We start from the raw sequence: 18,457 nt of genomic DNA on the forward strand, positions 1-18,457 counted from the left end.
TCCTGGTGTGGTCAGGCCTCATCAGCAGTGTTGCTTTTTGTTGTCAAACACCAAGTTCATCACTCCATTTCTGGAAGGCCTGACACAGGACATCATTACTGATATCATGGAAGATTTCTATTCATGGAAGAGAACATAACACAGTTAGTTAGTAGATATACAGTATGATTTACCAGATATAAACCAGACATATAACAGGTATAATACCTGTTACATACGAGGGTGTAGAGGTCAAGTCGGGGTCAATCAAGTTCTAATTCAGTAAAAGCGAGACTAAGATTAATGTTTGGGAAAAAACAAACGCTTCTTCTTAATCATATACAAAAACATTTGAAACAAGATATTACTGAATGAATTGCTCCAACTCTAATAATGGAATTGTTATTTCAGTTTAATTTCTTTGCTGAGGTGTGTAGCTTATCTGTCTGTGTGTGAAAGGTGTTCCCTGTCCAGACCTGCACATCCCAGGCCCGTGGGAAGGGGCATCCTCAGAGAGCCAGCTGAGTGCTTCAGACGTTCCCCCAGAGCACTCTGCACCAGGGCCAAGGTACACTCCTGGTGCCACACTGGCAGCTCCAGGCCCACCATGCACTGGGTGATCCGGGCCTTCTCCTCCCCGGTCAGCAGGCCTCTCTGGTGGGCCACGTACACCATGAGGGTCATGTCCATGTTCACCGCCTCCCCGTGGAGCAGTGCAGGCAGCGCCCTCTGAAAGAGAACGAGTCGCTAGTCTGAAGTTACAGGGACGTGTGTCATGTCCCGACGGACCTACTGTGGTAACATTCAGATATAATTCTATTAGATTATTTTTAGATATTACATGTCGTCGTTGTCGGGTGAAAACCACTTAACTCCATGTTGTTTTTATACATCAATAGAAAGCTGGGACTACCCTTTACAACCTCTGAGCACCTCCCAGCCCTGAGACCAATTCAATGTATTCTAAACAGATCGTCATGTGATTTTATGGTCAGCAACATAGAAATTGGAATGTTCTTTTCAACATTCTGAAAACTTGCCATTTTGGAGATAAGTGTCTGTCACCCGACAACGATGATGTTCTCGTTCTGATCCGAGTGAGTGTGTTCTCATGACTTCACCATCTCTAGCTCTGGGCTGATCAGGTGACCGAAGTCCACCAGCCGGTCCAGGTCATCCTCCCACAGGTTAGGAGCCAGCTCCTCCAGCATGGTTTCTATGGCGATGCGGGTGGATGCGGAGGCGGCGTCCTCCTCGTCCTCGTGCCCCCGGTCCCCCCTGGTCTGGTCTGGGGTCTGGAACCTGGAGTCCAGCAGCGCCGGACCCTCCTTCTCCAGGAGCTCAAACAGACCTCTGTGTTTCATCAGGGCCATCTGGGGCACAGTTAGGATCAAGTTAAACCATACAGTTTAGAAACTAGATGTTCCAGCAATGGTCGTACAGTCACTCTGAGCTCAAAAACAGATGCACAGCTTTTAGGAAGATTACTGTACAACATGCGCATGTGGTATTAGTCACAAACCAGTTCCACTCCCTTATGTTCGGGGCGGCAATTTGTACCTTTAACATCTCTGCCAACCCGTTAGAGATCTGGCGACGCGGTTGGGTTCGGATAAAGGCACGGTCCAGAAACGTAGCGACCGGGGGGACGTAGCTCCCCAGCTTGTTCTTGCCATTGGCAAAGTTGACCCCGTTTTTGGCCCCCACGCTGGCGTCGACGTAAGCGAGCAGAGTGGTGGGGACGCGGACGTAGGGGGTCCGTCTGCGGTACAGCGACGCCGCCAAACCGACCACGTCCAGGCACACCCCCCCGCCGATGGCTATGATTGGCTCAGAGCGCCTGTCGATCCCGAACCTGTGGACCTCCTCCAGGATCCTGGTCACCAGCTCCATGGACTTGTTCTCCTCCGTGGTGGGCAGGGACAGGATCTTGTAGACGACGTTTCTGGCCTCCAGGTACCGGGTGACCTGTGTGCCGTAGAGCTGATTGACAGTTTCATCGATGACGACAAAACGCTTGACGGGCTGGGCGTGGCTTCTGAGCTCCTCACTCTCTCCTAAATGACCCCATAACAGGGTGTCGTTCTCCACGTCCAACAGGTGGTGGCACTGGATGACTCTGTAGGTGAACACGACGGGGCTGACCACCGTCCAGGTGCGTCCGTGTTCGGACCTGCTCTCCAAGCTGGGAGATGATAATAGTATCACAATAGAGAGGTACGATTGCCTGAACCAGGAACATCTTAATATTTACAGTACATTGGTCCTGTGTAGGGATGAGATGGTATACCGTAAAACCGTGAACAGCTGGTATACCGTAAAACCATGAACCGCAGTATAAAATGTCCACGGTATTAGAACCGTGACATTCCCTGTGTTTACGGTATTACGATTACAGTATTACACAATAATGCGCTGCTGGAACTTCACATTTCAAGTTGCTTGCAGTTAATTTTGTAATTAGGGCCCGAGCACTGGCGGTGAGAGGCCCTATTGAAATTGTAAGGATTATTATTATTATTATTATTCTCCTTCTACCTTCTCCTACCTTCTTCTCCCAAAACAAATGCATTTTTGACGGCCTAAACATCGATGAAAACTCATGAAACTTTGCAGATACGTCAGTCCCGGTGAAAAATTTGATATTTCATGGGTGGCGGAAATGGGCGTGGCAAAACGTCTCAAGAGCGCCCCCTGGAAAATTTAAAATGGCGAGCCCCACCTTTCAGTTTTATGTAGGCGAACGAAATTCGGTGGGCATATGTAGTTCATCGAGACACACTAAAATGTCTCTTGGACCTATACCCAACATCCAACAGGAAGTCAGCCATTTTGCTGTTAATGTGCCATTTTTTCCTTATTTTTACCATTTCCATGCCTCGTACTTTAACGAACTCCTCCTACAGATTTCATCCAATCAACTTATCAAAAATAATTGAGTTTTCACCAAACATCCTTGCCGTGGCGCCCCGCCAAATTTTGAAATTTCGCCATAAAACACGAAGTCCTCATTACTCCAATATGCATTATCCGATTTGTCCGATATTTATCACGCTTCATGAAGGTTCGGTCCTGAACACATCTATGTGTCAGTATTGCGTCATACTTATAGCGCCACCTACTAGTGAAACAGGAAGTCCTCAAAACTCCTACATACGTTATCCGATTTATTCCAAATTGCTGACGCTTCATGAAGGTCGCATTCTGAACACATCTATGCATCGGTATTGAGTCACACTTACAGCACCACCTACTGGTGAAACAGGAAGTACTCATAACTCCTACATACGTTATCCGATTTAGCCTACTCCAAATTGCTCATGCTTGATGAAGGTCGCATCTTGAACACATCTGTAAGTCAGTATTGCGTCATACCTACAGCGCCACCTACTGGTGAAACAGGAAGTCCTCATAACTCCTACATACGTTATCCGATTTACTCCAAATTGCTCAGGGTTGATGAAGGTCACATCCTGAACACATCTGTGCGTCAGCATTGAGTCATATTTATAGCGCCACCTACTGCTTACAGGAAGTCCTCATAACTCCTACATACATTATCCAATTGACCCCAAATTGCTCATGCTTGATGAAGGTCGTGTCCTGAACATATCTATGCGTTGGTATTGAGTCATGCTTAGAACGCCACCTACTGGTGACAGGAAGTTTCTCTCAGTACTGTACACCGAAATAGCACACCCTTTAACGGCGCCGCACCCCGACACGCATGGGGTGCGAGGGCCCGCTCACTGCTGCTCGCAGCCCTAGTTTAATATAAGTTTGCTATTAATAAACTCAGCTTAATTACAATAGTGTGTATTTTCCATCATGTGTTGCACTGTAGTTCCTTCAAAGTAAAATACTTGTTTTTTTTAATGTGTGTTGGGGAGGTGAAATGCTGTACCCCGTGAAATACCGTAAACCGTACAGTGTAACTAGATACCGTATCGTACCGTAATGCAAAAATCCATACCGTCTCATCCCTACCTGTGTCTCCTGTGGAATTGTTTAGTTTACAAATTAATCCTTAGCCAAGGGTGCCACAAGGGCACCTCTTTTTTTTTCTCACATTATTTTCTATACAAAGGCTTGCCTATGCACATAGTAGCATAGACGTGGGTTTACAGAAACAACTGCTTATGAGATATTGCTCCTATCACATGAGCCCTTCACAACTCAAATGACAGCGATGCCAAAAATAGAAAGATATTCCACCCTGTCTTGTGCAAGACATGAATATGACTTGCACAACTACCATGTTACGGTACTTTAACTTGCAAATCAAATACTGTATGTGTCCCATGCCTCAGTCATTTTTGTTGGTGTTTTCTGAATATTTGAATGCACGTGTATTAGACCAATTAATGTGTAGGTTAAGTGTCCAGGCTAGAAATGATTTGAAACACCAATACCAACATAGCCTAGATGTAACAAAATATATCTCCTATAATATCTCCATCTGTTCCACAAATAGCCTAGGCCTACTCATAAAGCTATTGACTTACATTTTTGAAGATGATATCCGCCCACTCTCACACTGTCCGGTGTGTCGAGTCCATGTCCCGTTCACATGCATTAAACTAAACTCTGTTCCTGTGTTCATAGTGATGAATCTCGTTGTTTCTTATTGTCCTTATTTCAGCTCTGCGTTGTGTTTTTTGTTTCCAATAAAAGATGGCCCCAATCTCACACAATACCACACAGTCCAGAATGAATCTCTCCAACACGGGACTTGAGCCTCAGCAAAAGCGATTTATTCCAGAAGGTTTTACATACAAAAGACGATGGCATGCCTAATGTACAGTTGACCTCTCTGTATGCTGTCTGGACCCAAATCAAAGCATTGGTCTCGTTGCAACGTTCTTATGTGGTTTGAGTGTTCCCCCCTCCCTCGTCTCTTCTCCGATAAGATTGTCTCTCTGGTCTCTTCTGTGGCCTTGTTTTGTCACGTTAACCTACGCCGCCTCGGCGCACAGGCCTCTATCTCTAACCACAACAATGGTGTTTGGCCCAGAGTGTACCAGCCATGGAATGTCTTTATCTATGGAAAGTCTATGGAAGAGGGACACTTCTTACCGAAAACTCAAGACGACAGCCATACTCAGAGGTCTGAAAAAGAAACTATCTTTCTAGACCCATGTTGAGTGAATATGCCGTCCACAACCCCCGCCCTAGTCTCTCTCCTAGTACGGCGGATTTCAGAATGTTGAATTGGTCTTTCTCCCACTATCCCTTTAACCTCCTACCGCTACAGGTAAGTCCTGCAATCCTGATGGGTAACCACCCCTGGCAAGGTAACCCCAAACAAACAGGAACCCGTCCAGTTCCTTGGTAGGACCGTCTCCCCCCAAACCCAGTAGACCCCCCTAGGGTGCGCAAGTTCCATCTACCACATTTCGGAGCAGTACAAAGCCTAGTATGCAGACACTGGCTGCGCCCCACATTCCCTGCTCCTCTCTCTCTCTGTAGACAAAACAACCCTGGGTTTTCTGCGGAAGATACACTAGTGAACTGATCTGAGCCCACTTTTGCGGTCCTAACCCCACGCTCTCTGTAGGTCCCTCCAGAGTGGAATCTAACCATCATCTGAACAATCCCTCTTTCTAATTCAGCGTCTGCTACTTCCCTGGAACAGTTGATGTATCGTAGCATTAAAGTAGAGTTAAAGGGGTGTGCCATTTGAGGCACTCCGCTCGCTTGGGAGTCTGGGATCTGCATACACACAAAACATGGTGACACATTCTTCACTGACGTAGCTACCTCATAAGCCCAATTTCAAAGCAAGGTTTAACACGGCTGACGGTGTTGGTCTAACCATGGAAAGCCACAGGATGATAAGACACAAACCCTTCATGATAGCAACTTGAAACCTAGTCTGTTAGTTCGAAATCGAAGTGTCTTCTCCCCGAGAGATGATCTTTAATTGCTGTGTGTATCTCTGCTGTGAAAGGAAAATTACTCCAGATCCGAGTGCCCCCGACCCAGAAATAAATGACCTTTTTAACAAAATACACGTCCCAATACCCCTGTCTCCGTTTTAATGAGTATATCTCAAGTGCAACCTGGAGTTTTTATTCACAGAATGACAATAACCTACACCCTCCACGTCCTGTCCCTGACCAGCAAGCTGTGAATGGAAGGTGATTATTGTGTGGTGTGAAAGTTCAAATGTCCCGTCTTGGTCTGTTGACGTCTCCACCCGGAGTAGTGTAGTCCTCCCTGCTGAACTCCAGCACACGTTGATCACCCGTGTCCGAAGTCAACCCGGAAGTCCTTCTCTCCAACTCCACCTGTTAGCACAGAAAAACACAAGAAAACTGCGACAGTATCATTCATTCCACGACTCTGATTGTGATAGCATATCTCTCACTCTCTCTCTCACTCAGACCAGACCTAGAGGTTATGGTTTCACAAAATCCTTATTGTTTCATTATCCTATTTCTAGAAGAGCCCCCCCCCCCTACTCCAGACTGTGACCTTCCAGGAAGGTCAGTTTTAAGCCTGCCTGCTGTCTTAACACCCATTCTCCTGTCTCTTTAGCAGCGCTACAGTCATCCGAGCAGTGGGCACAGGTATAGAGCATTACGTCGTAATTCTCTAAGTTGTCGTCTTCATCCCGAGTCGACCCCCACCGCTAGACGGATGGTTCTTTAGCTCAAGGACTCTGCTCGAACAACAGCTGCCACAACTGTCCCTAGTTTTGGGGTGCTAAGCCTGGACGCTATTCTACCCCAATGTTTTTAAGTCTGGAGTGGTTGACTCTGCAATTTATCCAATTCAACGAGGGTGTGTTTGCTTTGAGGTGTACTCAGTCTAATCTGTGTCTGGTGGTGCTACCACCTTGCATTGACTAGCTTGGCTCCAGTTGGGTTTCCCTACTACCTTAACTGCTGTGTGGGTGATGAGCCAGATCTGATAAGGCTACTCCCACTTTGCATCTAATTTCTCTTCTTTGAAAACTCCTTTATCATTACGTACTGGCCTGGGATTAAAGCCTGTCCCCCCCTGGGGATCTCACTCCATACTGCCAGCACCTGTTTGTGGGCCCTGGCCACAGCCATGCTCAATTACTCACAGTAACCACTCAACGCCTCACTAGTGAGATGAACATCTGCCTGCCACAGATGACCTCGAAAGGGCTAAGGCCCATCTCCTGATTGTGTTGCTCGAATGGAGCGAAGCACGAGACTCAAAGCGTCGGGCCAAATCACGCCCTCCTGATGACTTTGTGAGTCTCCCCTTGATGACACGGTTCATTCTTTCAGTCTGAGTCCACTACTCTGAGGATGATAAGAACAGTGAAGTGAATCTGTGTTGCCAGATAAGGGAGCAACCGTTGTGGTGCAACCAATTTCTGACCTTGTCGCCACACTCGTCTGAGTCCATTTCTGCCCCATTCTCCATCATGTCCACACCTCCCCCCCTCTCAGTCTCTACCTGCATCACCTTGTGGTCAGTGACAGTATCAATCTGATACGGGGGTGCAGGTTGGGCTGAGGACAAATGGGCTTGTATGGTATCTCTGTCACGAGCTGTCTGTTCTGCTGCTTGGTCAACCAGAGTGTTACCTCGACTCAAACTCCATGAGAGTGTCCTTTGACCTTAATCACTGTCACCTTTTGGCAGGCTGATGGCCTCCATGAGCTCCCTAACCAACTCTCCCTTCTTAATGGGCGTCCCTAAATGCTGACAGGAAACCTCTCTGTTTTCCAAAGTTCTCCAAAGTCATGCCATGTGCATACCGACTGACTACATGGATGTTTGCAGTATTGCCCTTTAAGTGGAAAGTGATGGGAGACATTTCGCGTAGGTGATTACGCAACACCTGATGATAGGTGTTTGGGAAGCTGTGTAAACCCAATTGGCATTCAAATGAACTGATATTGATCTCCATCAATATTGAAAGCACCTCTTCTGCAAGAGGGATGCTAAGCCTTGTGTCATGTTGATGACTGAAACCCATTGGTGTTCAGGTTTCAAGGCACTGAAAATGGTGGACCGGTCTCCACCAGGGGCTCTATCTTATCCCCATACTCATTGGCCACTCTGTAGTTCACACAGAGGCGCCATTCACCTGAAGGTTTCAACACAGGCCACGCTGGGCTTTTGGAGGCCCTGTGAGTTTCTTCAGAAACCTTCTATCACTTCTGTCTTTTGCCCATATTGGCAACTCTGCCAAGTCAGGTTCGTTTACCCAACTCCATTTAACTTTCCCTTGTGGGAACTGAGGGGATGAATCTATTTGTTAACACATCAAGGCCCAGTAGGGGTAATCCTACCGGTCCCACACACACAGAAGTCGTGAGAGACACAGATTCCAATTCCAACAGGAATGGCCTGGTTTTTCTCACCCAAAAATAGGCTCCCCTCCCCATCACCAATGCATGCATGCCTTGCTCTCTCACCATGGTGTCGGTTCCCTCCAGACAGCGATGAGGAGTGACGGTGGCCACCCCCCTCCTCGCATCGAGGAGAAACTCTACATGTTTTGGCTTCCGTTCAAGGTGGTTGTTACACCCAGGCCTTCTGGCTTTTGTAACAGAGCGGCCTTGGCCACGGAGCAGCATCAGCTTCTGAATAATGGGGGAGCCGTGTGAGGGTGAAAGCTGTTCTCTGAGCTTCTGCTCCCACAAAGATGACAGCACTCTTGTCATCCCTAGCTCTGAATGGGATCTGTGGAGCTCTGGCTTTCTCCTCTACTCTCTTGACCTTGGTGGTGATTGCTTTAGTTAGAGTGTCACCAACCAACGGGTGACTGGCCTGAGCCATGTTCACATCACCTACATCGCATGGATGTTTTACACTAGCCGACCAGCATTCTAGATTGTCATCTGTACTGACAGTAACACCCCCCGGTCGTAGGGGGCGCCAGTTCGAAACAGCTGGTGGGAGTGTTACATCTACAGTACGATCCCTCCTCTCTCTCCTGAGCTTGTGAGGAGGGGGCGAAAAAACTTGGGCTCCTCCTTTAACCTCTCGTCATTTCTGTCCTCATCTAACAGCATTGTCAGCCCAGCCCCCTGCAGTGGGACGGGCTCACTTTGGTAAGATGAGACAGACCTCCGACCGCCATTGACGGTGTTCTATCTCCTCCTCCGACTCCCCTCCCTAAGCCTACTCTGCTCTCACTGATAGTCAAGCGACTGGCTGACTGTAGTTTGGCTCTGTGGCTGTGTAAGGGAGGAGCTGAGTCGGGAGCGAGAAAGAACGGCTCCAGCACTCCGCTGGAGCAGATAAGGTCTTGGTTCACACAGTATGATTTTATTACAGTGACCTAACCAAACCGCTTCCCTAGACTGTGCATATATACATGTACATCTAGAATCCATGTGCGACAATACACATACATCACAAACCCATCCAAAACCCCAGTCTTTCACGGGGGCCTTCTCAAGGACTGCGCAATCCTTAGAAGTGAAATACCCTCCACCGATCTCTCGCGTGGGCGGGCAACCCCAGGGTGATAACCCTGCTGGTCTTCCTTAAGAAAATCTTAAGGGCCTCATACACCTGTGCACAGTATTTCATGCGATAGGTACCCCAGGATGTCCAATATCCTGCTGGTCTTCCCTAGTAGAGCCTAAGGGCCTACGTACACCTTTCACAGTTTTACATGTGAGAAGGTACCCCAGGATGTCCAATATCCTGCTGGTCTACTTTAAGGCAATTCCCTGTCTACCACAGGCTGTCCTTAAAGGTTACATATAGAGAAGTGGTCTACTTCACATAACAAAACAATGCACGCACCTTGGCAGATACCTTGGCATTACAAACATAAGACATGTAGCTACATATAGACATATATTTACATCCAGCACTGGTTTTGTTTTACGTGTTGAGAGACTATGTGTGGTATAGTTGAGATTTACTAATTTGTTCTTTATGATCGGGATATTGAACCCACTCACCCAGTTGGGTCTGATTGTGTGTCCGGGGTCGTTCAGGTCACAGCCTGACTGCCAGGCGTCTCCCGTGGCTGTAGCTGTCTGCTTTGGCTGAAGACCAGTCTTGGACTTTCTGTCCGGGGTCCGATGTCCGATCCGGGTCACGCCGCACCAATTGATGAATCTCGTTGTCTTTTATTATTGTCCTTATTTCAGCTCTGCGTTGTGTTTTTTGTTTCCAATAAAAGATGGCCCCAATCTCACACAATACCACACAGTCCAGAATGAATCTCTCCAACACGGGACTTGAGCCTCAGCAAAAGCGATTTATTCCAGAAGGTTTTACATACAAAAGACGATGGCATGCCTAATGTACAGTTGACCTCTCTGTATGCTGTCTGGACCCAAATCAAAGCATTGGTCTCGTTGCAACGTTCTTATGTGGTTTGAGTGTTCCCCCCTCCCTCGTCTCTTCTCCGATAAGACTGTCTCTCTGGTCTCTTCTGTGGCCTTGTTTTGTCACGTTAACCTACGCCGCCTCGGCGCCCAGGGGCCTCATTTATCATTGAGGTACGCCTTCTTTTACACGGTCTTTTCCGCGATTTCAGGCGTACGCCATTTCCCCCCCCCCACAGCGCGATCTATCAAGCCGAAAGGGCGAAAATTTAGTCGCCTTTCTACGCGCTTTTGTAGGACACCTCTCAAGTAGCCGTACCGATTTACACGGTTTTCTACACCCTTTTTGAACACAGGGGGAACTGGCGACGCAGGTGGTGCGTCGGTGAATTACAATGTTTGATGGAGAGAATAAGAGCGACAGTTCATGAACGCACAATCATGTAGGCTAATAGCCCAATTCAGCACCAACATATATCGCAATGCAAGATTAGACGTGTCCTCTAACCGGCTCATTAATGGTCCGATATGGATTTGTTCCCCAAACTTAACCTATGCGCACACCTAATGCAGGCACTCCATCAAACGGCAATAATTGACCAATTAGATTGTCATTAATATGTGATCATGTGGACCTGTTTGCTGTTTGGTAAGCATATAAATGACAGTCCTCCTGTGCGTAATGCGAGCCTAAATGAATCCAGCGCTACTCGGCCTGCTGGCCGAGATAGAACTCCAAAGAGGTGACGGCGATGGCGACTGCACCCACATAACCCACTAACCCTGCTCTGCCTCCCCTCTCCCTAGTGCCTCTCTCTCTCCCTCCTATCTTCTAACCAGGTCCAGTGGATGCCCCACTGTCACCAGCAGACCACCCTGAGACCGATAGATACCCCTGTGTCTGCTGCAGATGTCGTAACAAATTAGTTAACACACACACACGTACACACAGACATACAACAGTCCACTTTAGACCTGGGCCCAGTACCCCTACCCCTCACCCTAACCCGGGTCCGTATCCTCTTCCTACCCCAACCCTAACCCAGACCCCCGCCTCTACCTGGACCCAGGCACACTCACACACACACTGAAATACACCAGTCCTGGGCTCAGATCCCCTTCCCCTCACCCTAACCCGGGTCCGTATCCTTTTCCTACCCCCCACCCTACCCCAACCCCTGCCTCTATCGGGGCCCAGGCACGCACACACACACACACACACATTAGTGTTTGCCACACCTCTCCCATGATGCTCTTAGCCTTTCTTGCTCTGAAAATGTAGTTTGACGTAATGTATTGCTCTATATATGGCTCCGTGTGCTACTAACCCTGTTCTGCCTCCCCTCTCCCTAGTGCCTCTCTCTCTCCCTCCTATCTTCTAACCAGGTCCAGTGGATGCCCCGCTGTCGCCAATGGACCACCCTGAGTCCGATGGATGCCCCTGTATCTGCTGCAGATGTCGTAGCAAATTAGTTAACACACACACACACACACACAGACATACAACAGTCCACTTCCGGCCTTAGGCCTGGGTCCAGTACCCCCTTCCCCTCACCCTACCCGGGTCCATATCCTCTTCCTACCCCAACCCTACCCCTGACCCCTGCCTCTACCTGGACCCAGGCACACTCACACACACACTGACATACACCAGTCCTGGGCTCAGATCCCCTTCCCCTCACCCTAACCCGGGTCCGTATCCTTTTCCTACCCCACACCCTACCCAAACCCCTGCCTCTATCTGGGCCCAGGCACATTTATGCACACACAGACATACACCAATGTTTGCCATGTCTCTCCTATGATGTTATTAGCCTCTCTTACTCTGAAAATGTAATTTAATGTTATTTATTGCCCTATAAATGTTCTTAGCCGGTAGACAAACATACTCCAGGAGCTTGCTCGATCGCCTCGTTGAGAGGGGTCAGGGAAGAATTTTTACAGCTCACTTATCTGGCCCTCGGGTGATTACTGTTTTTTTGCTTCCCTCTGGAATATGTAGGGGTGGGATGTCTGCCCACCTCCCTTGTTCTCTGTAAAGCGCATTGTGTTGCCTCTGGGTATGAAATGCGCTATATAAATAAAGCTTTGATTGATTGATTGATTGATAAGGGCACCATCATTGAATGAATACGTCTATGTGAATCGCAAAAATGTGCACACTATAAATACCCAAATCATATGTGACGCCGACATGCTCATTACAAGTGTAGTGGCACGGTGGCCTGGCTCCACGCATGACTCATCCATCCTGGCGCACAGCAGGGTAGGGGCTAGACTGGAGGCAGGCGCTGCGCGTGACGGCTGGCTTGTTGGTGTGTGCATAGCCAAGATATATTCTTTTTCTTCTTTACTTTAATCTTTATTAGCATTTTCCATCCATACAACGACAATACAATAAAACATAAAAACTTACAATAACAGCTTATGGGTACTTCCATCCATGCAGCTTTTTTCTCTTAATCAAATATTACAATTTCAATATTAGTGGTATCATTACACTTCCTTCTATAATCCATCCATTTTTCCCATCTCCCTTCAAACTTTCCTTCCTGCATCCTCAATGCATGCGTGAACTTCTCCCTAACATAAATCTCTTCCACAACACCCAGCCACTGCTCCTTGGTTGGGGGTTCCACCTTATACCAAGCGCTCATTATTGTCTTTTTACTAGCAACCAATAGTACTTTCACTAGGTATCTGTCCCCTCCTTGTACATCATCCTGTGTTATGTTTGCCAAGATATATATTCAAAGCTGATAAGAATGAGAACCAGTCAAGACCCCACCACAAAATGAGGACCCAATACGTTTAAGGAACCGACATAATATAGCGTGGAGCATAGGAAAGACAAATACGTTTATGGAAAAACGCGGAAAGAAGAGAAACTTTTCGGAGACGGAGGTGCATGTGCTTGTTGGTGAGGTCCACGCGGGGAAAGAAAATCATCTTCGGAAGGTAAGCTATTTGTACGAGCCTACATTTGTCTGATTGCTCCTACAGTTTAGGTAGCCTACTGTACATTTCGTGCATCCTGTATTTGGCGTAGGCTACACGGACATTCTGTATTATGTGGCTGTGAGGAAAGCAAACATTCCACACATTATGTGGTAGGCTATGATTGATTTAGGACCAAAAACAGGGAACGATAACACAGATGACCACTTCATAATGTTAGACCACATTAAACATTTTCCCCTCTAGGAAATTAAGACTCTCATCTAAATCACCCGGTAAATCACACTTAAGCATTTATTTGGCTACCAACAGAAAAACATATCAATTGAATATGGCTACACAATGAAATGTTTAATGCATAATCAAGTTAACAGACAAACTCAAAGAAAATGACTGAAATTGTTTCTCCAGACTCTGACGTGGGGTGGGACTCAGAGGAGGGGGAGTCTGCAGTGGTCCTTGACCTGACGGTCGTGCCCCCGCCGGTTGCAGCCTCCACCTCCAGCGCCACGACCTCCAGTGCCTCCACCTCCAGCGCACCGGCCTCCACCTCCAGTGCCATCTCCAGCGCCTCCGTCTCCACCGCCCACGCCTCCACCTCCGGCTGCCAGCGTCCCTGCCTCAAGGGTCCCTGAGGGCTGGGCTTCCTCTCAGACGCTGTGCTGGAGGCTCATGACCCTAGAGGCCCAGAGGGACATGGCAGGGATTGGGGCAGTTGTGGGGCAGTTGTGCAGCAGTTGGTGGAGGTCACCACACTACACCACCAGAGCCAACAGGACATCCTCACTGCACTTCATTCCCTCACACATGCTGTCACGGACCTCACACTGTCACTCACTACCACACTCACGGACCTCACACAGTCACTCACTACCACACTCAAGGACCTCACACAGTCACTCACTACCACACTCACGGACCTCACACATTCACTCACAAACGCACTCACACAGTCACCCACCAACTGACAATAAAATGGTAGAAATGTGAACCTTACTTGTTTGTGTCTTCATAGCTGGCGCATGACCTCAGTGTGGGCCCTTTGGCCCCGCTGGTAAACCTCATGACGGGGAGGGGGCTGAGGGCTTGGGTCCTCATTTTGTGGTGGGGTCTTGACTGGTTCTCATTCTTATCAGCTTTGAATATACATCTTGGCAAACATAACAGAATGATGTACAAGGAGGGGACAGATACCTAGTGAAAGTACTATTGGTTGCTAGTAAAAAGACAATAATAAGGGCTTGGTATAAGGTGGAACCCCCAACCAAGGAGCAGTGGTGGGTGTTGTGGAGGAGATTTATGAGATTTATTTATGCATTGAGGATGCAGGAAGGAAAGTTTGAAGGGAGATGGGAAAAATGGATGGATTATAGAAGGAAGTGTGATGATACCACTAATATTAAAATTGTCATATTTGAGTAAGAAAAAAAAGCTGCATGGATGGAAGTACCCATAAGCTGTTATTGTAAGTTTTTATGTTTTATTGTATTGTCGTTGAATGGATGGAAAATGCTAATAAAGATTAAAGTAAAAAAGGCAAAGAATATGTATCTTGGCTATGCACACACCAACAAGCCAGCCGTCACGCGCAGCGCCTGCCTCCAGTCTAGCCCCTACCCTGCTGTGCGCCAGGATGAATGAGTCATGCGTGGAGCCAGGCCACCATGCCACTACACTTGTGATGAGCATGTCGGCGTCACATATGATTTGAGTATTTATAGTGTGCACATTTTTGCGATTCACATAGACGTATTCATTCACTGATGGTGCCCTTATCAATATGTGGGTGCAGTTGCCATCGCCGTCACCTCTTTGGAGTTCTATCTCGGCCAGTAGGCCGAGTAGCGCCGGATTCATTTAGGCTCGCATTACGCACAGGAGGACTGTCATTTATATGCTTACCAAACAGCAAACAGGTCCACATGATCACATACTAATGACAATCTAATTGGTCAATTATTGCCGTTTGATGGAGTGCCTGCATTAGGTGTGTGACATATAGCGCGGAAAGGTTTGGGACAGCGCATAGGTTAAGTTTGGGGAACAAATCCATATCGGACCATGAATGCGCCGGTTAGAGGACACGTCTAATCTTGCATTGCGATATATGTTTGTGCTGAATTGGGCTATTAGCCTACATGATTGTGCGTTCATGAACTGTCGCCGCCCGGCTCACACGCTTGCGTTTGATGCGTCAACATTGACGGATGGCGGAAGGCGTTTCTGCCGCACGCAACAACAACCAATCACATTGTCCAAAACTGCGCTCGCAACAGCCGAGTATATTCTCCGAACCTGCTAGCGCGAACTATTTTGAAAACCCACCCGGCTTTTCGTTTAGTGCTGTCATGGATGCTAATCTGGTCGAACGTGTGGCGATCGTTTATGCATTGTGGTTGAGTCAACGTGAACGTGGTGCCCGCAGGTATTGGGTACATCCTATCCTGAAAACAAACAATTCAAACAGCGATTGTCCTCCATCTTGGTATCGAAAAATGTGAAATCCCGCCTTGCGATGACGTCTTTCTCCGTCAAGACATCTGATTGGTCGGCAGCTCCGGCAACGCATCTGAAAGTTGAAATTCTTTAACTTTCGACGCTAGCAACGCAGGCAACGCAACGCACCGGGACAACAACGGAACCAGAATGCCATTCGGCTGCGGCCATTGAAAGTGAATGGCATCCGTCAAAGTTGACGCATCAAACGCAAGCGTGTGAGCCGGAATTCTCTCCATCAAACATTGTAATTCACCGACGCACCACCTGCGTCGCCAGTTCCCCCTGTGTTCAAAAAGGGTGTAGAAAACCGTGTAAATCGGTACGGCTACTTGAGAGGTGTCCTACAAAAGCGTGTAGAAAGGCGACTAAATTTTCGCCCTTTCGGCTTGATAGATCGCAATGTGGGGGGGGGGGGGATGGCGTACGCCTGAAATCGCGAAAAAGACCGTGTAAAATATGGCGTACCTCAATGATAAATGAGGCCCCAGAGTGGGTGCCCTCCGTATTTTCAAAATGTTCAGCTGGCCCAGACAAGGTTTTAGTTGTGGAAAAAGTTGGGAGTGAGAGTCCTGCTGCTTGCAGTAGGCTACAACTCAACTCAACTGAGGCAAGGTTGGGAAAGAAGCTAAATATAGTCTTCAGAAGCAGGCTATTACATTTTCTTTTTTCAAATAAGAACACAGTCACAAAATATTCAGAAAGATGACAATTCACATAATTCTAACATGTTTTATAGTTATTTATTATAGCAGTAGGAAATTAAAGTGCATGCATTCTCTTGTGCTACTGATATTATACATTCATTATGATAAATAGTGTTAGTACATGTTAATAAAATGCAGCCTAATGATGACAGTAATCGTCGTGATATTACACAGGTCAGCGAAAGCATACTTCTGATATCTCCATGGACAGCTCCAGGAACTCTGCTGTCCCTCCCTGACAGGTCCTACAGACGCCCCAGTCCAGCTCCAGGCTGCAGCTGCCGCAGTCGCCTCCTCCTCTTCCTCCTCCTCCCTCCTGCTGCTCCCTGCTGGCGTTGAGGTACTTGAGGGAGGGGAAACAGCGGCTCACCGCCTTCCCGCAGGTGTCTGGCAGCATGGCCGCCAGCTCGTAGAAACGACAGTAGAGGCAGGTCAGCACGACGGCAGCACAGTCATCTGGGAACATCGACAATCAGGGAAACATTGAGACAAACGTATGCAAATTGAATTTTCTTGAAATTCTAGTTTTAGGAACGGGCAATTTTATTTTTTTATTTTTTTATCTCTGAACAGTACAACTTCTGGTCCTAGTTATGACCTCATGGTAATCTTTTACTGGTTAAATTGATGTTTCGCCATTGTAGGCTGAGCTTAAGGCATCACACTAATGACATTGAGATCCTCATGGAGCGGCGAGACAGTAGCCTACCCCCCGAGTCTGGCTGGTGGGATTCTGTGGAGGAGAAGCGGCCGCTGCTGTAGTGCTTGTTGTCTGAACACAAGGAATCGGTGGATCCGCCCCACTCGCTGCTCCCCAGGGGAGAGGGGGAACTGGGATCTGTATCCTCCCTCTCAGCCTCCTGTATGGACGCGGAGCCCTGGGGGTGCCCCCCCACCACAGCCGGCCCCTTCATCATACTGGACCGGTCTCCTTCACATAGAAAAACAACATTCAGGATCTGACATTCATTTCCAAAAACAGACTAGCTGCTTCTCAATTTCTCTTCAAAGTGTACAGGTGAAACATTTTCATGGGATTGGCAATTCATTTCAACATAATTTACTCCAAATTCAAATTTCTGTGATCTTGCTTTTGATCAAGTGTAGCTTATATAGAAGCTTCATTAAATCTTCATAAAACCCCTATAAGAACTACATACGTGTCACAAAAAACCTTTAACCATAGATAGATAGTTGAAACTCTCATTCTATAGATTCAGAGTAAACAGTCAGATCAATACTATCTCCCTACAGGTTTTTTAATTATTCAACAAACTATTCACATGCAACATGTCTAGAGTGGTGACCTAGGTAAAGTGGAGGGCTTTAATGGAGGCAGAATTGCCCATATAGTTTTAATGAGGAGGAGACAGGATCGATCCGCTTCGTTTGATTGTTAGCATTTCTTGAGATCCAGTTTCCTCCCTTGAACATGACCACAGGAAAATACTCTTTCCAAATAGTCTTGTCAAAGGATATAGAGGAGCATCAAAGATGTTTGGCCAGTTTCTTTGAATGCACTCTTGGTTGCTTCTGTTAGTCTTTGTACAGTGAGTGTACTCATGGAGGTATCTGGATATCACCATCACTCAGCAGAAAACAGATATTAATATCTAAAGACCCTGGTGCCTGTACTCCAATCTCAGTACATCGCTCATAAACTTGCTTAGATGAAGCAGAAAGCATTAAAACAACTCGCCCTCAATCGAATCACTGATCATTCCAAGCACTGAAATAATCAGATTAATTTGCATAGGTTCTTGATTGTGTTGACATCATAACTGAAGTAAAGATGTACAGTACCTGTCCGTGGGCTCACAGCCATCCAGCAGTGTAAACGGTCTCCCGCTGTCGTTGTCTAGTTCTCCTGTACTCTGCTGCCAACATGAACCCACCCCGTGGATCCTGGCCAATCAGGTAAGGTGTAACACTTGAAAAGAGAATCCACTAATCTATGATGGGAGGCAAGGCAGTACATACACTGTATTTAGAGATGTAGCCTAGCTGCTTGTGGAATGCACTCACCAGGAAAAGCAT

The 18,457-nt window shown here is 47.4% G+C and overlaps 2 protein-coding genes across 2 annotated transcripts; both read right to left on the reverse strand.

Annotated features, from left to right (window-relative positions):
- Positions 1-43: 43 nt before the first annotated feature.
- Positions 44-6,562, reverse strand: LOC311307245 (2-epi-5-epi-valiolone synthase-like; the record flags this gene model as incomplete). The annotated part of the gene is made up of 6 exons (XM_084436042.1): positions 44-117; positions 456-708; positions 1,101-1,352; positions 1,540-2,164; positions 6,227-6,269; positions 6,457-6,562. 6 exons carry the CDS (start codon positions 6,560-6,562, stop codon positions 44-46), a joined length of 1,353 nt encoding a protein of 450 aa, XP_084292168.1.
- A 9,973-nt stretch (positions 6,563-16,535) lies between these two features.
- Positions 16,536-17,337, reverse strand: LOC311307246 (myoD family inhibitor domain-containing protein 2-like; the record flags this gene model as incomplete). The annotated part of the gene is made up of 2 exons (XM_084436043.1): positions 16,536-16,876; positions 17,130-17,337. 2 exons carry the CDS (start codon positions 17,335-17,337, stop codon positions 16,596-16,598), a joined length of 489 nt encoding a protein of 162 aa, XP_084292169.1. The 3' UTR covers positions 16,536-16,595.
- Between the last annotated feature and the right edge of the window lie 1,120 nt (positions 17,338-18,457).

The sequence above is a fragment of the Borostomias antarcticus genome (assembly GCF_949987555.1).
Source record: "Borostomias antarcticus genome assembly, chromosome: 3".
NCBI lineage: Eukaryota > Metazoa > Chordata > Actinopteri > Stomiiformes > Stomiidae > Borostomias > Borostomias antarcticus.